The following is a 22,736-nucleotide window of genomic DNA, read 5'->3' as shown; positions in this document are numbered from 1 at the left end:
ATCGCATCTACTTCACAATTCATGACAAGAAATCCTCGATCTCTAAGGCGAAGTTTTGTTCCATCCTGGGGCTTGCAGTTGATTCTTCAATCATCTCGCCTGATTTCATCACTACAACACAACTATTCACGATGATGTATGAGATGGGATACACAGATGTGCTTACAACGATTGCAAAGGTTAAGAAATCGTGTTTACCATCGCAATGGAATGGGTTGCTAACGTTGCTAATCAAGGGTTTGGCGGAAAGATGTGGTGGTTCAGACACAACAAGCAAAGGTTTTCTCACCATTCTTTATGGTTTATACAACGGGATCAACCTAGATTATGGCACTATAATCTGGTCCCAAGTAGTGCAGAGGTTAAACACAACGACCCGTCATTCAGAGATCTCTTGTGGTCGTTTCTGGACCCTGATTACAAAGAAGGCCATGGATTCTTTGGAGATACCTGTCATGAAGGATGCTCTTCTTGCCTCTATTGCCTCATTCCATACAAAGAAGATCATCCTATCTGATCCAAGTAAGTTTCATCACTATGGATTGATTCCGGAATCCATGTACAGGTGTGTTTCAACGCAAAGCAATGTGATGGCTGAATACCGTAAACGCTCTCCTCTTGGTCCAAGGGTTCTGACTGACGAACAACAAGCCGCACTGGAAGCCTTGGATCAACCTGCTAACAGAGCCAAAAGGGTAATAAAGAAAGAGAAAGAAGAATCTAAGGAGGGTAAGCCAAAATCTTCAAAGCGAAAGACTGGTGAAGGGAATTCTTCTCAACCAAAACCGAAGAAGATAAAGAAGATGGCTAACAGACCCAAGGGGAACCTTTCTTCTGGATCTGATACGATTGAAGATCAAGAAGTAGAACCGGAGAATCCTCAGGTTTCAACCAGAGAGCCCACACCTTGAAGATCTCCATCCCCACCTCCATCTCCCAAAAGTACCAAAATTCCAACTCCACCAGCCTCTCCCAAAACTACTAAAATTTCAACTCCACCTCCATCACCAAAACAGAAAGCTCCACTTTCTGCTCCCACCGATATACCACCAATTCTTACTGAACCAACTTCTCTACCCCCTTCAACCATCATTACCGCTGTTCCTGTCTCAACTATACCTATCTCAACTCCTCTTATAACCGAATCCATCACTACCACCATTCCCAAAATCCCAGTGGCAGTCAATGTATCTGATACAGGGGCTACTACTGTGATTGATACTCCTGTTATCAACATACCACCATCCCCAACCCCATACTCTACCTCTGGTGCTACTCTCGGTGGAGATGATGAGGACTATGACTCGCTGTATTACAGTCCTTACAGAATTCCAACAGATAATGATCCTGATGCTCCTGTGACCAGTCAACATATACAGGACATCAATGACAAGTTGGATCGACTGCTTGCTGACAGCAAAGCTTATGGCAATGTTGTTTTAAAAGCCTTCTTGGAGACTACCATTCAGCAATACACCGAGGCCATTGAGAAATCCACAGAAGCAGTTGATCAGTCAGCCACTTCTTGTTCAAAGGCCACAAAGGAGGTTATTGAGGTTGTTCACACAACTCAGCTTTTCCTTGATTCTCTGAAAGGTCATACTGACACAAATGCGGCCAAATATCAAGCTTCGGTGGAATCCTTCTCTAAAACTCTTCAGGATGAAACCATAAAATTTGAAGCCCTTCGTACTGATCTCAAAACAGAATCCACATCTTTTCTCCAATCTCTGGATTCTCGTTTTGCTTCTCTTTCTGCAGAAAGTACGTTGAAGGAGGACCTGATAAAACACCAAGCTACAATTGATCTCCAAAAAGTTCAACTGGCCCAGGCAGAAAAAGAGATCTCTCTGTTAAAGACTCAAAGGGCAGTTTATCAAAGTTGTGCTGGTGATGTGCTGAATATCTTGTCTAATCTTCTTGAAGCTCATGATCCCTTCTTGACTTTAACCATCCGGAAGCATCTGCAGTCCAAACTCCTTCCTGCAATTACAATTCTCAGTGAGATGAAGGGTGTCTCGGAGAAAGTCTTTTTTCCGAAACAAGGGGGAGAAGAGAGTGCAGATCTTAAAAACAAAATAGAACTGAAGGATAATTTAGCTTCGATTTCTGGAAAGCAAGTTCAAGCCGATAGTGATAGTGATACTGAAAAGACTATCGCTGAAGCCCTTAAAAGAAAGAAGAGGGACAAAGAGCTTGATGAGACGATGAAGGTTGTACAAGAGGCAAAGAATAAGGAAGAGGAGGATGTCTTGCAATGCAAGAAGACTCTGTTCCCAGAATGGGACAGAGATACACTCATCAATTAGGCGATTGAGTTTCCTTCTATGTACTGGTTGGAACCGATTGCTTCGTTTGATTGTGACAATTCAAAGGACTCGCAGTTCGACATGCTAATCACAAGAAAAGCGTTTACCTTTCATTGTTTTGATGTCACTGCTGAGGTTCCTCATCCGAATCCGAAGGTTGACAGAGAGTTAGTAGATTTTTATTTGAAGAATGGTCAACCACAGTACTTGACTTGGAGTGCACAGAAAATTACAAAAGCCAAGGTACTGAAACAGTCACCTACTGGGAGGTTTGAGAATGTAAACTTCAAGATCAACCGTGGTACAGCAAATACGGAATATTTTATTTCCTTGGCAGATCTTCCCAATCTTAATCCACATGATTGGATTCTGCTATACAACATTCTGCTCTCAAATCAAAAGGAGTATGAGCCGATTCTGAGACATCTAAAAAGAATGTTGGCCTCTTATGTTCATGAGCTTGCCACTATGGATCAGGAGATAGCAAAGGTGATGAACAAGAAACCATCAGTCAAGCCAACGTCTAAGCCCGGTGATGTGGAACAGATGAAGTTAGGGTAGATTGATTCAACAAATTTGACTGTCATGTTCACGAAGGGTGAGAGGCTTAAGTTTCTGTTTGCATTGGTTGACAAGCATCTGTTTTCAACAGACTGTCTGGAGCATATAATCAATATCATTCATCGTTGCAAGGAGAACACAGCAGCGGATAAAAAGAACTTCACATATATGCTTCGGTGGTACATAACGTTTATACATCACATTCTGGCCATTATACCGAGGATATTTAAAACCGTGAAAAAGGCCTCTGTTGTGAGAAGGGAATGAAGTTTCTGCTCCAAGGACGCAAAGGGGGAGATTGTTAAGTATTTTAGTGTTGCGTCTTGGGCCTTTTGGTTTTGTAATCGGATTGGGCTTGTCCATCCGTGGTTATCTAGAATAGTTTCCTTTTATCTAGATAAGTTGTTAGGGTTTTATTATAAATATATGCATGCCTTTTGGTTTTGTAATCGGATTTGCCTTTTGGTTTTGTAATCGGATTACGTTGATTCTTGTAACCCTATAATACCTCTACAGATTGAAGTTCTTTATCGAGCTCTTCTGGGTATCTTTGCATTAATCATTCGACATATTCAGTGCAATACTTGTGTTCTTCATTACGTTCTTATTTATATTTTGCTTAGAATCATACGATCCTGATAGAACTTTGTTCTAACAGACCTTCTAACGTCAGATCCACTCTAGTAACTCATAGATCCAGTCCCCTTAAGCTTATTAACCACGTAAAGTTCGAGTCTTGGTGCTCATTAAGCATCAAATAGCTCATTAATGGAGGTTTAGCCTTAAATACATAGATCCTAATCTAAAACCTCCATGGATGCACATAAAGCTTGGGCAAGGAGGTGCTCTGGATCTCTATGGGTCCAGATTCAGAGCCATAACTCGCCAAGGGACCATGAGGATGCTAGATCTAGCCACAAATGGGTTCAAAAACCCTAAATCTATATGAACATCACAATAACAAAGAAGGATTCGAATGGTACCTCAGATGTGATGTCCTGAACCTTAGTTCTTCAAGAATCCACCCCTCTCTTGCTTCCTCTTGGCTAGATCTTCTCTTCCCTTACTAGACAACAACTCCAAGAATCAACAATGGCTCCTTCCCTCACTTGAATCACTCAAATGCTCTAGGGTTTCACTCTGGGGACTAATGAGCGCAAATGACGGCCATAAGGCCCTTTAAATAGGCCTCAAACCCAAGAAATTAGGGTTTCATTAAACGACGCAGACTCGCCGAGTCCACCAAGGCGACTCGCCGAGTCCGGGCATCAATCCGGGTGAAAACCCGCGTCTCAACTCGACGAGTCTACGCACCAACTCGCCGAGTCCCTTCTCAAAACTCAAAATAAAAAGATTAATTATTATACCTGAAATCCCGGTTGTTAGAGCAGAAAAATCCCTAGGCTAAGGCATCACAAAATCAGGCCACTCTAGCCCTAATAAGAATACGTAACCTACTCTAGCATGCATATCATATCATAACATATCGCATAACTCATAATGTAAGGGTATTTTGGGAAATCACCGTTCCGGCGCTGGCTAATCATACACTGCTCTGCGCTGCTCTTTCAAAAACCTTTTACTCTTGAGAAAATTTTTGTGAATTTTATTTTGAAAATCTCTCAAATCCTCAGTTTGAGTTCAGATATGCCTGAAGGTGCACCCGAATCCCTCAAACCAAGGCTCTGATACCAACTTGTAACACCCAAATTTTCAAAACAATTTTTACATTTTCCAAAACATACTTTCATTCATAAATATTATAAAATGTCATTGTTATGATATAACATCCATAGAACACAACCCAAGATCATAATACATAAAAACTGCTCGTGTGTGTACTGATTATGTCGGCGCCTTCCCGCGATCCTCACTAGTACCTGAAACACATAACACAACACTATAAGCATAAATGCTTAGTGAGTTCCCTAAAATACCACATATAACACATATTAGCCACTCGAGGCTATAACTATGTGCACCCTCTGGTCCTAACTCTGTGGATACTCTGGTTCTAACTCTGTGAACCTTCTGGTTCTAACTCTGTAAACTCTGAAACATACATAGCATAAATCACATAGAAATAATGCAGTTGATCACATCATATAAATAACATACAAATTACTCTGTCACATAACTCTAAGTACCACTCTAGGTAAAGTATAGTGAGAAGACTCACCTCGGGTATCTCGGATAATTTCGCACTCGAACACACTGATCTAGCCCCCGCCTAAACACATAACAACACTCTCAAATAAATAATGGCTCTCAAAGGCTAGATTAAATCCACTCTACAATTCCACATAAGGGTAAAAGACCATTTTACCCCTCCCTGACCCTAAAAGTCCAAGGGTTGACCAAAACCCTAAAAGTCAACGGAAGTCAATAGAAGGCAGTACGCGGCGCGTACCTTCTCTGTACGCGGGGCGTACGCCGGCGAGTCACAAACGGGCTCTCAACGCCTTACGTTGTGCGTACTGAGAGTTACGCCCAACGTAAGTCTCAGTTTCAGCCTTTCCTTGGTTTTTGGTCTTAAATGGTTAAGACACTCATTCAACTTCTAGATTTGACTCTTTCTAGACCTCTTATTCCATAAAGTCGAAACCTTTAAGCCTTTGCATGGCTGTAAAGGTCCTTATACCCTCTAATACTTTTCCTTCCTCCTCAAAAGATCTAGATCTCATGCATGGCTCCATATCCATGTCCAAGATTGCATTTTTATGAACATACAACTCTTATAGTACTGAAATATGATAGATCTAGGCCAATGGAGACCATTTGCTCATAAAGTCTCCATCTTGGGACTAAAAACCCTAGAAATTGGTCCAAGAGGGACACCACACAAATAACAAGTCAAGATTTGAGCTTTTTACCTCAGGAAGAAGCTCCAACCTCTGAAAAGCTCGGATCTGCTCTTGCCCACAACTCCTAGCCTCCAAAATGGCATCTTCTTCTCTTCCACCACCTAGAAATGACACTTTAAAGCTTAGAACACCAATACACTAGCTAGAAACGAAGGAGGACTCTCTATTAGGGTTTCACTCTCTGAAATGGGGCTGAGGCCAAGGCCGTTCCTTTTATAGTGCACAAGCCCCAAATTAGGGTTTACACCTGGGCCCGCTACGCCCAGCGTAACCTTGGGTACGCCCAGCGTACTCACAAGCCCAATAATTCATTTAAGGGCTTACTTTGACAACTTGGGAAAAGGAGAAGGGTTTAAGAGACACACCTGAATTCGGGATGTTACATTAACAATCGAAATTTTTAGTCTTAATTATTGGGATGTTACACAAGTAGAATAATCAGGATTGTGTTTCGTTTTTCTGCATCAAGGTGTCGTGCCGCCTGTTTATTTTGTATGGGGACAATGAACTTTTCTCATGAAAAGCTCTAGAGTTTGATGCATGATTAATGAGTCGGCTCCAAGGTTGTCAAGATCAATATCTTATATATAATCGTTTTTTTGATTTTCAAATCATGATTGTAAGATCGGATCGCGATCCTAATATCCTACCAAAATTATATAGTTATAAAATTAAAACATAAAAAATACATCGCCATCCACTAGTTGATTATCAAGAAGTTATTATTGTTATTTTTATTATTATTTTTTTGAAACGACAAACTATCATGCTCCTAATATAATCTTAAACACCACATTTGTCTTCTAATGAGACTTGAACTCATGACCTCTCAAACATTAATGATACCAGACAGTGACGAATCCAAGATTTAAACTCAAGGGTGTCCGACTTAGATAAGACGATAAAATATATCGATAAAATTGGTTTTAAGTTCGTTTTTCGGCAGTACCATTTGAGAAAAATATTTTATTAAATTTAACAACAAAAATCAAACATAATTTCCCTAACACTAAACGTAAAAATAAAAATAATCATCACAGTCTTAGAATCACCAATCTATACTAAATATTAACCAAATTACAAGCGAATAACTTACAAGATAACATATAACCTAATAAATTATCAAATCAAAATAATATAAAGAAAAAGTTTAAAACAAAAAAGAAAAGAAACATGAGAGTAACTTATGATTTCCGATTTGTATGTTTACTTTAACGCATCACCTATTCTTTCATTTACAAACTAGTGTCACAGTAATTTCTAGATAACATATATAGACTTTGACCTACTTCCTATAATCTTATGCATTGTAAATTCTAATTTAATAAGTGAGAAAGAGAGAGAAATTGTGACGGTGTTACTTAAAAGATAAAACCAAAGAACGCAGAGAAGTAAGATACAACGGCAACAAATGACAAGAATAAAAGAAATCGGAGGAGAGGGCAGCGAAGTAAGTGAAAACATACCGAAGACAACAAAGAATCGACTTAACATCAATGACGGAGAGAGGTTGAGGAGAGAAGTGGCCGGTGACCCAAAAATAATCTTTGTTCTTTTAGTAATTTAAAGACTGAAATCAGATACTAATATTTACAAATAAGATTTTTTTGGTTAGGATCTTAGTATATCGGTGCAATCTTGTATTTTGTTAAAAAGATTTCAAAACTTTTAAAAGATTTTTATTTTTTTGCACCACAGGTGTCCGTTTTATTTTTCTACAGGCGTCCATCTTAATTTTATTATATAATCTGCATAAAAAATTATAAAATTATGGGTGTCCATGGACACCCTTAACCTTAATGTAGCCTCGCCTCTGATACCAGATGCTATACGATCTATTCTAATATAATAAATGCTATACGATCTATTCTAATATAATAAGAAAAACATTCATTGTTCAACGTTGTCAAAAATACAAAGATCAAATCCAGTGAATGCCTACAATTTTGTCGTAAACATTGTTGGATTAATTGCTCATTTTGGAGGATTTCCATCGTCCATTTCTGATTTCAATCAATTCAAGAATCGATTTTGTTCAAATCTGACTAATCGCGGCAAAGATGACGGGGAAAATAGGCGAGAGAAAGAAATCTCGAGGTTTTCTATTATTTCTTTTGATGATAATATTGGGGGTGGTAGCGTTCGTTGTAGTGCTTACTTACACCAAGAAATTTGTGTATGGAACCGGTATCGTCTCTAAGAAATATGGCGATGCTCTAAAGATCGCTATGCAGTTCTTCGATGTCCAAAAATGTAAGGCTACCCATTTCATTAGTCGTAATTTATCTCTTTAATTTGATGTTTAGCTCGATTTATTTCAAGTGCATCTTCCATTTATGATCAAGCTTACATGTAATCTTTTTATCATAAGCATTCGTTGGACATGTGTTTTGGAACAATTTATCTAAATGTTACGATGATCACTTTTTAACTTTGAATTGAGAGTAATTTAGACGTCAAAAAACACTTTTGAATTGCATAGAATCTAAAGTTATTACCTTCAATTCAGATAAAACAAAGATACTTTTTTGCCTCTTCTTTAACCCGATTCAAGAGATTTTTGCTCTTGTTTAAGAAGATTACCCCCTTTTTTTTTTACTGTTCTTTGTAGTCACTTTATGTATTAGATCTTTCGATATTAAGAATTGTGTCTCCTAAAAAGGGCGAACAAGGACTCACACTCGATCTCTTGTTTGTGTAAAAGACGTGAATGCCCTCTTTATTCTAAATCATGATCTTTCCATTGTGTTGTAGCTGGAAAGTTGGTGAACAATAAGGTAATATGGAGGGGGGATTCGGCTTTAAATGATGGGAATGAAGAAGGTATTGACCTTTCCAAAGGAATGTATGATGCCGGAGACCATATGAAGTTTGGATTCCCAATGGCATTTACTGCTACTGTCCTTTCGTGGGCCATACTCGAATATGGTGATCAGATGGAAGTAGTGGATCAGTTGCAACCTGCTAAAGAATCACTTAAATGGATCACTGATTACCTTGTTAATTCTCATCCTACACCTAATCAGCTTTATGTTCAGGTAAACTCCATGATTATGTTAACCATATCATTGGTTATGAGTTTTATTTGTTTATATAATTTAACTTTTTTTGGATTTGTTTGGTTGGATGGAATGGAATGACAGATAAATAAAATGGATATGGTAATGAAGTAAGAAAGGTAATGGAATCAGTAATTACATTCCATCATCATGTTTCGGTAGCGTGTAAGAATGGAATTAAGTTTTATATGATTTTTTTTTTATATTTTATGTAAATAAAGTGTATAACTGATTATTTTATAACTTGATGATATGTTTAAAATGACAATTGTTTATTCAAGTGTATAGTTTTTAGTACTATACTCTATTCATAGTTAATTTATATTATAAAAATTTAATTTACTAAACATAAAAATTTAAGCACAATATTGAAACCCAAATAAGATTATAACAATAAATATATTTTCTAGTTACATTTAGAAAGATAATATTTTAATTTAATTATAACCGTTGATTTTTTTTTTTTAAAAAGGATACATGTCACTAAAAATTATATAAATAAAAATGGGTTTTATTGCAACTTTTCATACCATTATGGAATGAAAAAAAAAAAAAACACACCTTAAAACTAAGAAATAAAAATTATATATTGGAAAGAATCACATTCCTTGAAAAATGGCTCATTGCACCATGCAAAAGAAAAGCTTGTTCTCATTCGAACGAAATAAACCATTCCATTCAATTCTTTTCCAATGGAATAACCTATTCCATTCCATTCCTAACCTGATCTCATCATACTAGAATAAAGGACAATTAATATCAACCAATTTACATCCATTTTACCAAAATATAAACAATTTGTAACCAAAAAAACTATAAACACGATGACGTGGCAATTGTTGCCAGGTAGGCGATCCGGTGAAGGACCATAAATGTTGGGATAGACCTGAAGACATGACTGAAAAAAGACCTCTAAAAAAGGTCAACCCTTCAGCCCCAGGGTCAGATGTGGCTGCTGAAACAGCAGCAGCCATGGCTTCCGCATCACTTGTGTTCAAGTCTAGTAATTTGAAATATTCAAGTTTGTTGTTGAGTCATGCTAAGGAATTGTTCCATTTTGCTAATGAGAATAGAGGGAGTTATAGCGAAAGCATCCCTGAAGTTGAAGATTATTACAATTCGACCGGTTATGGTGATGAGCTTTTGTGGGCAGCTAGTTGGCTTTATTTTGCAAGTAAAGATAGAAAGTATCTTGATTTTGTAACCGGAGAAGATGGAGAAAAGTTTGCTAATTGGGAAACTCCGACTTGGTTTAGTTGGGATGACAAGCTTCCTGGAACTCATGTAAGATCTCTCTCTCTCTCTCTCTCTCTCTCTCTCTCTCTCTCTCTCTCTCTCTCTCTCTCTCTCTCTCTCTCTCTCTCTCTCTCTCTCTCTCTTTTCTTTTTTTTAATTGATAACTTCAAGAAACTGATACATTGTTGTCTCTTAAGAGACTTAGGTGTTGTTTCTTTTTCACTTAATACAGAAAGAATGATTTAATCAAGACCCCTTTAAGTCCTAACTTTTTACAAATTTGTCCAAGCATGGTGTCATTTTCACAATGATCTTTTAAGCAATGCTTATCCGGATCGAACTTTATCCAAATAATTTAGGGAAATCTCCATCAAAGTCTCAATATTTTGGATCAGTTTACGGTTAAATTCCAAATTTTATTTTTTGAATAGAAAAATCCCAATTATTTTATATTTTGCCCAAATTAACGAAACAATCCTTATTTTTTTAACAGAAAATGACAGATTGTTGTATAAAATTATATAATCGAGACTTTTCTGTTCAAAAAATAAATGTTGAGATTAAACCGTAAACTGAACCAAAATATTGAGACTTTATCAAAGATTTCCTAATAATTTACGGGATGAAAAAAAAAAGAACAAGCTAAAGATTGTACTAAATAAAGCTTAGGTAAAGTTTGGAGACCTAAATGGGGTTTAATTGGTTTCAATTTTGCTACATTTTGGGGACGATTTTTCTTGAAGTATTATTCCCTTATGTCACAAAATAAATTCTCAGGTTTGATTTTTACTACATAGTCTAATGAATATATTTGACACTTACGTAAAAAATATGAAATATGTCTTAATAAGGACACAATTAAGGAATCTTGTTATATCCTATGTAACAAACGCAACATATGAGACTATTAGGAAACTCAATAAATATTTGAATATTTGAATGGGCATATTAGGTTTTGTTGTCGAGGTTAAGCTTCTTTGGTCCTAAAGCTGCAGCAGAAACAGAAAACATGGATATGTATAGAAAGTCAGCCGAAGCAGTCATGTGCAGCCTTTTGCCAGATTCTTCATCCGCAACATCAAGCAGAACAAAAGGTATTTTTCATGTTTTAATAGAACAAAACAAAACATAACATAACATAAGAGAACAGTGCAAAATGTTTCATTGTGTTTGTTGATAATGCAGGGGGTCTAATATGGGTGAGCAAGTGGCATTCTTTGCAACAGCCTGTAGCTTCAGCATTTTTAGCTGTTTTATTTAGCGATTACATGATTTCATCGGATACTTCAAAACTCGAATGCAATTCAGAGTCCTTCTTACCATCTGATCTTCGCATGTTTGCCATGTCACAGGTATTGGTTTGTCCATTCTTGTCTTGTTTAACAAAATATAACTTTATAATAGGGTTAAATGCAAGAAATAACATCATATTTTTATTTATTTATATATTATATTATATAACATTATACATTCATTTCGTGTAGTTATCAATGTTGTACTTTATCATTCTACCCTATGATAGCAAATTAGTTATGTCATCCTAATGCAAATCAATTTTCTTTGCTATAATTCTGTAGATTTTCCAAAGTATAATATTGATGGTAAGAAAAAATTGAAACTAGAATATGCTATATTGAGTAAATTTTCCAAAGTACAATGTTTTAATAAGAAAAAAATATAAAAAATACAATGTCGTAATATAAAAAAATGAAAACAGGGTTATGTATTACACAAATAAATAAAAGTAAATTATTCTTTCTTGCACTTAGTTGTACTAATAATCAACACATTTCACGTTGGGCCAACTTGCGATTGATATAATTGGGTAGATTTTCCAAAGTGTAATGTCGTGGTATCAAAAATTGAAACTACAATGTGATTTTCAATACATTTCTTAAAACACAATGTCTTAATAAAAAGTGATACAAGAATGCTGTAACAGAAAAAATGAAAATACGATGCTAAATACATTAATAAATAAATGAAGGTACATTACTATTCTTGCATTTAGTTCTATAAATAATCAAGGGATTTCAGGCTAAGATAATTTTCATTAGTAAAAGTGTGTAGATTTTCCAAACTACAATGTTTTAAAGAAAAAAAATTATTGAAAGAACAATTCTATATAGGGTATATTTTCTAAAGTATGAAAGTAAAATATCTTAACAAAGAAAAAATTGAAAGTACAAAGCTATAATATAAAAAATGAACATAAGATACTATAATGTACATATTAATAAAAATAGATTGCTATTTCATGTATTTATCCATACTAATAGTCAACACTTTTCACGTTAGGCGAATTACGTATTGGGGGACAATCCAATGAAGATGAGTTATCTTGTCGGATATGGTGACAAATACCCGCAATATGTACACCATAGAGGAGCCTCGATACCCGCTAATGTAAAAACTGGTTGCAAGGATGGTTACAAGTGGCTCGAATCCAAGGAACCTAACCCTAATGTTGCAACCGGTGCACTTGTTGGTGGACCCTCCAAAGCTGATAACTACATAGATTCGCGTAATAACTCCATGCAAGGTGAACCGAGTACATATAACACCGCAGTTCTTGTTGGGCTCCTTTCAGGATTGGTTTCAGTTTCATCAGTGCCTAAATCATTCAAGTAAAACCTCATATGGTATTTTTATAGAAACATATGAGGGTTCGAGTTTCAACAAGTGCATTATAGTGTGAGAGTTTCGATTTAAATGTAAATTCGGTTCCAAATGATGGTTTCAGACTGAGACAGACTGATAATGAGACATTGTGTACCTGATATATATATATATATATATATATATATATATATATATATATATATATATATATATATATATATAGAGAGAGAGAGAGAGAGAGAGAGAGAGGAGGGTGCAATTGAGAAAAAAAGGTTGAGAATGAAGGAATCATTCTCAACCACTCATTTATTTTTGCCGCAAAAGCCTCCGTCGTACCAGTAGAAATGGGAAATGAATAGACATGTATTTTCCAACAAAACATGTTTCCTTAAACTATGCTAAGCATTACCTTAATATATACAAAAACATAGTTTTTTCGTTTTTTTTTTTAATTTTTAAGAAGCTATTTTTATCGAAAAATGATTTTAAATATACTAAAATTCATGATTTTTTATTCTCTACAAATAGACATCAATATTGATATAGTTTTAAGATAAAATAGTTTTTTTTTTTATATTTTTTGCTATCATTATTCATAAGTGAATAAAAATGAATCAAGTTTTTACTACAGTACATTCGTTATTCACTTATGAATAAAAGCTATGATTAATTTTTTTTTTTTTTTTTTTTTTTTTTTTTTTTTTTTTTACAATTTAAGTATCGTTCATATATGAATATAGCATATACTAAACATAGTATATTTATATTTAAATATTAGACGATGCATTCATTTGTGAATATTACATAGTATATTCATTGTGAATATTAGATGATATATTCACTTATGAATATTAGATAATATTTTCATATCTAAATATTACATAGTATTACATGGTATATCACATGTGAATATTACATAGTATATTCACTTGTGAATATTAGATGATATATTCACTTATGAATATTACATAGTATATTCACATATGAATATTACAATGTGTTTTCACAAATATATATAATTTTTATATGTTATTCACATATGAATAACATATAGACTTGCATATTTGTTTTTTTGTTTTAATAATCATATACAGATTCATGTGAGAAAACATATTCGTATATGAATATAACGTGGTAATTTAGTTTATGCATTTCATCAAACAGTTGGAGTGCATACAATTTAAATTTTTTAAAAATGTTAAAAACATGATACTTTGACTATTTAAATCTTACAAAATAGTAGATAGATAGAGAATTATATGAATTTTTTCAAAAAAAAAAAAAAACGATTTGATCTTTTTCTAACCTCAATTTTGAAGTTTTATTTGAGAATCGATGTTGAATGAATGATATGAAGTGGATATTTTATTGATTATCGGTGATGTTGATCTAATAACGCTGGTAGTATAATTAATCGTAGATGTTGAAGATCTGATCGTATTCAAGCAGAATTGAAGACTTGATTAAAAGAACCAAAAACGAATTTTTGTTGTTAACTGTTGAATCGTGTTGATAAACATGTTATTGACGAAGATTGATAATTGATTAACACCGGATGATGTTGATGATGGGTTAAGTGAAGAAATCTGGATAATTGTTGAAGGTTGGAGGAGAAATTTGGATGATGAACGATCGAAATTTCTATACAGTTTTGTATTTGAGATTAAAGGTTATTATCATATTTACAAGTTTGCCACCGTGTCTTTTTATGCTTAGATTAAATGAGTGGTTGAGAATGATTCCTCCATTCTCAACTTTTTTTATTTTCTCAATTGAACCCACCTCTCTCTCTTACTCTCTCTCTCTCTCTCTCTCTCTCTCTATATATATATATATATATATATATATATATATATATATATATATATATATAGATGCTTTTAGAAAACCGGAATGAGATAGGATCCCATGGTTAGAGATTGTTGGAAGGATAACAATGAGACATATTGACAAATCTATTGCATAAAATATTTTATTTTTGTGTAACTCTAACAAAATAACAAGAATAAGTAATAGGAAAAACAAATTAGGAACATATTGTGAGTCTAGTTACAAGATATGAAATAAATAAATATTTTAGTTTAATTATGTAATTAAAAAAACTATATATAACATAATATTATTTTTTCCTATATTCCTAGCAATAAGTACACTCGGTACAATCAAATTATACATGGAAGTAAACAAATCCACACACCCTTCCTTAAACTCAAGGAGAGTTAAGATCCTATGTTATATATGAGAACAAACTTATGGTGGTCTACTCAATCTAACGGCTGTCAATGGTTTTCAGTTGGAAGTTTGTAGGGGTGAGACTAAGTCAACGTGCAATCTCTGACTTTGCAGTATAACCCAATTGTTGCTCCATTTCCCAACTCAGTTTAACATCCGTCACATTCTGCTCTGGGTCGTATTCCTATGAATTTAAATTTTATTCACATAAAACTTTATTAAATATATAATAAAATATTCAAATGACAAACATTTTAATTATTTGGATATGGAATTAAAAGATAATAAAAAAAAACTACCATAATTTTACTTAAATTTGATAATATTAACTATAGTTTTTAATTTTTTTTTTATTTGAAAGAATGTTTTGCTTAGCTGTTCAAGAAAACGATTATATACCTCAAGCTTGGACAATAGTTCATGGGCAGTTTGGGCAGAAACGATAATCCCACGGGCAGTAGGGGTGACGAAACCTTCATCAACAGCCTTGTCTATGAAGGACAACAAGGAGTTGTAGTATCCGTCTACATTCAACAATCCTACCTGTAAACATTTGAATATGTTAAAATATTGATCATGAAACAACATATGTTATGCTTTAAAAATTGTTAGGAACGATTTGAATTTCACCAAGTAAACAACATATAAGAGGAGTCATTATCGAATTAGTGGTTTCTAATAGTTTCTAAATATGATACAAACAACTTCAATTTAATTGAGTCAAACTCACCTCACCTTTAGTGTACGTTATTATGTAATAGCCCATGTTAGGCCCCTTTTTGTATAGCCCATTTGTACTTTGTATAGACTATGCTAGAATATGGTATCATATAATATGGAAAATGGGCTATTATAGTCATATAAACAAGAAAAAACTCATGCACACAAATTATGCAGAAATACTACCAAAGAGATGGTGTGTATATATATATATATATATATATATATATATATATATATATATATATATATATATATATATATATATATATATATATATATATATATATATATATATATATCTTATCCAAATATTTTATTCAGTAATAAAAATATGAAAATCCTTAAATAAACTTTTTGTTCAAGCCATATAATATTGTAACATATAAAAAAGGATTAGTGCTACAAATAATATTATTCATATTGAAAAATATTAATCACCGGTTTTTGGTGGATTCCAAGTTGTGCCCATGTAATTACTTCAAGAAGTTCCTCAAGTGTACCATAGCCACCTATAAAAATATTTAGCGATATACAATATTAATAATAATCGACACTTGCCCCTATTGATTTATTTTATTTTATTATTTTTTGTGTGTGTGTGTTTAGTGTCGAATTTGTAAAATGTAAAAAATATAAGGATCTTTTTAAATGTATTGCCTCAACAAAAACACAACAAAGATAATTAGGTAATAAGTTAATACACTTAATTTGTGAACTCACAAATGACTCCTATTTATTGTTTTGAGTTAGGTTTACCTTTTTTTTAACTACAAATATAATATAACTTTAAACTATTCATGAATTTATCTATGTTTTACACAAAATTTGAACCCTCAACCTTAACGAAGGATACCAATATCTGCTGGACTAAAAACCCTTTGATGAGTTAGGTTAATCAACTAAAACAATTTGGTTTTGCACATTAAAATCAATTATATTCAATATATTATTAAACTTTTCTTAGGTTTTCATTACACCATTTAATATATTTCAACCACGCAATTAGTATTAATTGAATCATTCTGATATCTACCAGTGACATCTACTATAATAAATGAATGTTTTTGCTACATGTCCTCTTATTCTTCATTTAGACACATGACATTTTCTAAAATTTTTAAATTTTCTATTTTCCACTTGTCATTTTATTATATTTTTCATTTTATCAAATTAAAATTCCACATTTAATATGTAAGGTAATATATATGTAAGATATTTATTAGAAAAAGTTTATATATGTAATATATTCAATACATTAAAGCCTCATTAATTTTAATAAATCAAAATTTTTCTCATTTTTCTTATAAATCCAAAATTTTCAAATTGTTAAAATTTTATATTTAATTTTTTTTTTAAGTAAACCCATGTAATACATGGGTTTCACACCTAGTTTAATATGATAAAATTTGTTCTTTTAGATTTATTTGAGGCTAATATTCCTGTCCATTGTGATCCTATATTACAGATTATCCATTTCAAATTCACTTTAATGGTTTAACGAGAACGCATAAAAATAAATTAACGACTTATTAAATACAATTAGAATATAAGCGACATAAAGAACAAATTTGACATCACATTTTGAGTTCTGAGTATTATCTCATTTTTTTCGGTTTTTTTTTATTATTTTTTTCTTTTCAAGTTGTCATATTATGTAATCGAATTGAAAATGAAGATGCAAACACATCAATTTTTACTACTTTTTTGGTTGCATCATAATTTATTAATATATATTTTTTATTTCCAAAATAAAATTCTACACAAAATTGATACCTGGCAATGCTATAAAAGCATCAGCTTGGCGTGCCATCTCAGCTTTCCTTTGATGCATGTTCAACACTGGTTTAACTTCACCGATGGTTTCTCCTATGATCTGAACATATAGTATTTTTATTGTCTAATACAAAAAAAAAAAAAAAAAAAAAAGGAAAAGAAAAACTAACTAATGAACAAGAGACTTTACCTCTTTTGGCATCAACACTTTGGGTATCACCCTAAACATCAACAATAAACAATAAGCTTGAAATTTATACATGTAGATAAATTATGAATACAAAACAATTATCCATTGAAAGTAACAAATTCTATAAGAATGGAATTATCCACAAACCATAAAACATTTACATGTCAAGTCCCAATCATAAAAGTGGAATTATAAAAAGCACCAATCAATCAGAAATAGGATCTAATTGTCAATTTATTTATTTATTTTTTCTAAAATAGATACAAATTCATAAGTTGCAAAATTAGAAACAATGACTAAACAAAAAACAAATTCGTATTCTATCGCTACAAAATTGACACAACGAAACGACAATACCAGTCCTTTTCCTCATAGTTTGGAATATGCATGATTTTGAAAAATCACCAATAATTTAATTTGAAAATCTATGTTTCTGGTCATTTTTAGCAGAAAAAATCTACTACATTACAAAATATTAGTATTTTATAAAATATAAATGAATAAATTATTCCCAAAAGAAATTAAAAATATTATTGTTCTACAAGTTCTTGGTATTCCATGAAAATAAAAAAATAAACATAGAACCTGATTTTGTAAATTAATATAATTTCATGAAACTCGTTTTACAAGTAATTTTTACAAATTTATTATTTTATTTTCTGTCATGATCATGACCTATTTTAATATTTTAGTGATTATTCGTACCCTATGACATGGCAACCACCATCGAAAACGGCTTTAGAAACAAGACCCATCAACCCGATGCTTCCTCCACCGTATACCAAATCAATCCTCCTTTCAACCTGCAATTTCCAAATTATTTTAATTATAAAGTTTAATAAATTAATAATTATCAGAAAAAACTATTAAAGTTCTATAAAACACAATTGTTACCATTATTTTTAATAAGTCCAAAATTCATTGCTAACAAAATGTAAAGCCAAAATGACATCGTTTAGTCCGTTCATTTCGAAAGCCCTATGTGAATAGTAAAAAATGGTCCTCTAAAATTTCGGATTAACCACAGACTAACAATGGATAATGATAGATTAGTAACATATAAAGATAGATAGCCATATATAAATGACGGATTAATTAGTAACAGATTAGCAGCATATAGTGACAGATTATCGAAAAAGTAAACTTTTGGGCCCTTTCACAAAACATTCGATCATACACCTAACACCTCCTCAGGTTGATCGTGAACGAGTTGAAATTATATTCATGAAATTCTTTTTGAACTTTGTTTGAAAACCGCTGAATGTTCTTTCCTAGAATGTATGTCAAAAAGTCTTGTATATTTTTTTATACAAAAGACAAGTTTTGTAATGGAATTTCTTTTGTAAGTATTTATATAAATTAAACAAGGCCTTTAGCTTTATTGACTGAAGTAATTGATCCGTGTCCTTCTGTTTTTTATATGTATATTAAATTATTATTATATAAAGAAATGAAAACATGTGAACCAAAGTTTACTTACGTGTTACAAATGAACTAGTAGCATTTATTTATTTAAACAAGATTATTATAAAGTAATTATAATATATGATTTGATATATTTAAGTTCAACCAGGCCACTAAAAATGAAACTTGTACTCACTTTTTACTTTTATATTAAATTTCTCGTTATATGTCGGTTAATATGAAATCCATACACCATGTAGACACATGACAAATAGTTGACCCAGTAATTATCATACCGGCTGGGGTATGTTTAGGAAAATTAACTCAAATCTAAAATTATAACTGTGTTTTTGTAAAATTATTCGGCAAAAAAATCGTAAATTTTTTGAAATGTGTAAATCAATATTAATACAACAGTTAGAAATTAATAGATTTTAAAAACTATTTGATTTAATTTTTGAATTAGAAAATTTTCATTTAAAATAAAAGTTTTAAACTTATAATCTCTAATAAATCATTTTTTTTTTTAAATTTCAAGTTCTTTTTAAAAGCTGGTTGACGAACATACCTATAAGAAAAACATTTCCTTTCTTGATAAAAACGCTCAAAGAAGTCATTGTAATTGGAAAACATGAATACAATGTCAAAATTTATACATGTATACTTTTGCTTTCCTGAAAGATAAAAGATGGACTATAATCATTTTATATATTCATATAATTTTGTAAATATGAACCTTTGTACGATTATTTTGATATAAAATATCAAATACCATCGTTAGAAATTTATATATAGAGCCAATATAGACCATTTGTCGCTTTGCATGGGGTTCAAAAGTAGTGCATGTACTTCCATAAGAGTCATAGCCATTTATTAACTATCGCACACGTTGATTTTCAATTATATAATGATTTTTTTCACCTGCAAAAAATTCTTGTTTTCCAGTTAAAGTGAAAAATATATACTACGGGTAATCCATTAAAAATATTTAAAAAGAATACTAATAATAAATCTATCATTTAAATTTTTTTTTTCCCTCAACATAACAATTGTAATCCATTAAGAAGTTTATCTGGTAGACATGTAATTTAATTGTCAAGACTCGATGATCAGTTGTCTTTAATCAAATTACTGTATCTGTTAAGTTCTTGATGAAACTAGGTAGAGTAAAACTCTGTATTAAAAGTATTTTCTTTAAAGTTATAAAGAAGAAGATAATTATGTACCAATTGGTTGCCGAGTTGGATGGCAGCATGACGGTAGATGGGGTTCTTGCCGGAGCTACTTCCACAGAAGACACAGATCCGGTTAAATCTGGATGGTTTGGTGGTGGCTACCATCGTTCCTCCGCCGTGTCTTGGAGGTTTATTACTTTCCATTTATGGAAAAGAAATCTCTATAAAAAATTTGCGACTTACTTGCAAGTGTAGAGAGAGAAATAGAGAGATGTTAGTGGTGGGAGAGATGGACTGTGAGTATATATTCTATTCCGTCCCAAACACCTGGCAACATCTCGTCATCTTATTATTTTTTTAATTTACAAAAAGACAACATGGGATCGCTTTCATATACAAAGTGAGAAACATGATTTAGTCTTTGCTATTGCATCATTGCTTCATGTGCTTTGCTTCCCATTTTCATCTCTAGTTAATTGTTTTCTTTACTTCCATTATATACAATCACGCTGAGGCAGAAATAAATATTAGGGGTTGTATAGTTATTTAAAGGCTGTGCTATTAAACAATTTATTTTTTGACGACATTTGTCGGTAACACAGTAAAAGATTTTTACCAACATATTTTTATTAAATTTACACTTATTAGGACTCTATGATGAATTTTCAACGGATCCATAACATATTTTCTGATGGATTTGTGACGGTTTTTGACAAATTTAAAATAAATTTTGCACTTGACAGTAAAATTTGAGGGGTTATCTCTACCATCACGAGATACCAAGTAGGTCTACCCCTATAAAATAGGCGTATCAGTTTCACACCTTAACAATACCAAAACCATCACCTTCCTTGTCCTACCATATCACTAGGTTTATCACCATCAACTCCGGACTCCTACCATGGCTCCGTTCAAAATGTCGAGCACCCACAAGGATATCATACTGTCTTCGACCACCAAATGCCTCCACCATTTGTCCCTAATTCAACCACTAAGTTCTGTCTTCATCATCGCTGCCTACACCAACAAAGTTTGGTATGCCTCTCCCTTTGTGATGTGCCAGAATTCAAGAAAACTAAGTGTGGGGTTACAACCGAAAGAATTTACCTAAATTTAATACAAAACTTTTTCATGCTCAAAATCGTGTCGCGATAATTATTAATTCAACGTAATTAAACCTTTTAGTGAAACGTTCCAAAAATTCAACCAAAATTTTTTCCTATTTTTAAAAGTGAACAATGATATCCATTCCATTAATTCCAAATCATAAAACAAAAATTTTCAATCCACAAGTTGATGTAACCAAGAATCAGAGTTTTAAATATATTTATGCGTCAATCTCAATACTGCCAATAATGATGTGAGTGTAATGCGGTCAAGCTGGAGCCTTCCCTAGTTCAGATGAAATACCTGAAAAACATTATACACAACTGTAAACACAAAACTTAATGAGTTTCTTAAAATACTATAGACATCAAAATAATAACTATACATGCAAGTATTGGCCTCTTAGCTCACGACCCATTCTGATCTTGCTATCATCCCAAATGAATACTCTTTAACTCACGACCCATCTCGATCTTGTTATTAACCCGTTGAGCATTGTTTGACTCACAGCCTACCCTGATCTTGTCATCAGCTCACTATGGCACATAACATACCAATTGACAAGTAACAAGCAACACACAACATGCTTCAATCGCATTCCATAAAAAAGTCCCTACTAGTCTAGCTAACATACTAACATGTCATAGTATTAACATGTCATAGTATTACACATACATCCAATCATTACATAAGTAATATAGCGAGAAGACTCACCTGAATCTAAAGCAAAATAACAAATACTCACAACATGAAGAAACATCAACACGAACCACCTAGACAACTCCATAATGCAAGATCTTAAACCCTAAGTCTATTAATCTCTCGAAAAGGTCATAACTTGTGCATGGAATCAAGAGGATCCATGCATGGTCCTTTTTCTCCCTTATGAGTAGCCTAAGATCCTAAAAATGCCATAAAAAGATATGGAGTTCCTCAAACTCCAAGAACATCATAAAAGGGACCAAACTCCATTAAATAGGCAAATACCAAAGAGAAAACATGTAAAGGTGGAAGCTTTATGACTTGCCTAAGTCGAGAAACACAAGAGGATGATGGATCTTTAGTGTAGAAACAATGTTTGCACTAAGAATGAGCACTTTGTTTTTAAATACACTTAAAACTCTCACAAGGGGCTATGCTTAAGGTAAGGATTGATTTCAAAATATGGAGGAATGTCACACCCCCAAACCAAGGATGGCGGAAACGTCCGAGGGTGGAAGACTTCATGTAGAGTATCACAACAACGAGTATAATAGTGCTCAAAGTAAATACAACCATCATAAATATAATTGAAAAAGTTACACCAAAGTATATGTTTACATGATTCGAATCAATTACATTATGGTACAAAATGAACTGTTTGACGATTTATCGTCCCATCCTCAAAACGTGGTTGATTTCCTGTTTTCACTGAATTCCTGAGAATACAAGTAGTTTTGAAAAGTGTCAACACAAAGGTTGGTGAGTTCATAAGATTTTGA

General features: G+C 32.8%; 2 protein-coding genes across 2 annotated transcripts; one reads left to right on the top strand and one right to left on the bottom strand.

Moving 5' to 3' along the window:
• The first annotated feature begins 7,628 nt into the window (after window positions 1–7,628).
• Window positions 7,629–12,804, top strand: LOC145086074 (endoglucanase 2-like). Its single transcript, XM_079023803.1, has 6 exons — window positions 7,629–7,987; window positions 8,489–8,772; window positions 9,640–10,077; window positions 10,982–11,123; window positions 11,215–11,381; window positions 12,328–12,804. Exons 1-6 carry the CDS (start codon window positions 7,795–7,797, stop codon window positions 12,658–12,660), a joined length of 1,557 nt encoding a protein of 518 aa, XP_078879929.1. The 5' UTR covers window positions 7,629–7,794; the 3' UTR covers window positions 12,661–12,804.
• Window positions 12,805–14,715: 1,911 nt separating this feature from the next.
• Window positions 14,716–20,442, bottom strand: LOC145086075 (cytokinin riboside 5'-monophosphate phosphoribohydrolase LOG7-like). The gene is made up of 7 exons (XM_079023804.1): window positions 20,200–20,442; window positions 18,275–18,372; window positions 17,570–17,600; window positions 17,380–17,479; window positions 16,045–16,115; window positions 15,283–15,426; window positions 14,716–15,067 (listed from the first exon to the last, which is right to left on the bottom strand). The coding sequence occupies exons 1-7, from the start codon at window positions 20,350–20,352 to the stop codon at window positions 14,972–14,974; spliced, it is 693 nt and encodes a 230-aa protein (XP_078879930.1). The 5' UTR covers window positions 20,353–20,442; the 3' UTR covers window positions 14,716–14,971.
• Between the last annotated feature and the right edge of the window lie 2,294 nt (window positions 20,443–22,736).

Source organism: Lactuca serriola, chromosome 2, assembly GCF_051521515.1.
Source record: "Lactuca serriola cultivar US96UC23 chromosome 2, Lser_US96UC23_V15, whole genome shotgun sequence".
Classification (NCBI taxonomy): domain Eukaryota; kingdom Viridiplantae; phylum Streptophyta; class Magnoliopsida; order Asterales; family Asteraceae; genus Lactuca; species Lactuca serriola.
Note: the sequence above shows the minus strand (reverse complement) of the source record. Positions and strands in the feature narration are given on the sequence as shown.

Coding starts and splice junctions, on each gene's coding strand:
- LOC145086074 (XM_079023803.1), top strand. CDS start 7,795: ATGACGGGGAAAATAGGCGAGAGAAAGAAATCTCGAGGTTTTCTATTA. Junction 7,988..8,488: donor GTTCTTCGATGTCCAAAAAT/GTAAGGCTACCC, acceptor ATTGTGTTGTAG/CTGGAAAGTTGGTGAACAAT. Junction 11,124..11,214: donor AACATCAAGCAGAACAAAAG/GTATTTTTCATG, acceptor TTGATAATGCAG/GGGGTCTAATATGGGTGAGC.
- LOC145086075 (XM_079023804.1), bottom strand. CDS start 20,352: ATGGAAAGTAATAAACCTCCAAGACACGGCGGAGGAACGATGGTAGCC. Junction 18,373..20,199: donor TCCAACTCGGCAACCAATTG/GTACATAATTAT, acceptor TGGAAATTGCAG/GTTGAAAGGAGGATTGATTT. Junction 17,480..17,569: donor AAGTGTTGATGCCAAAAGAG/GTAAAGTCTCTT, acceptor CTATATGTTCAG/ATCATAGGAGAAACCATCGG.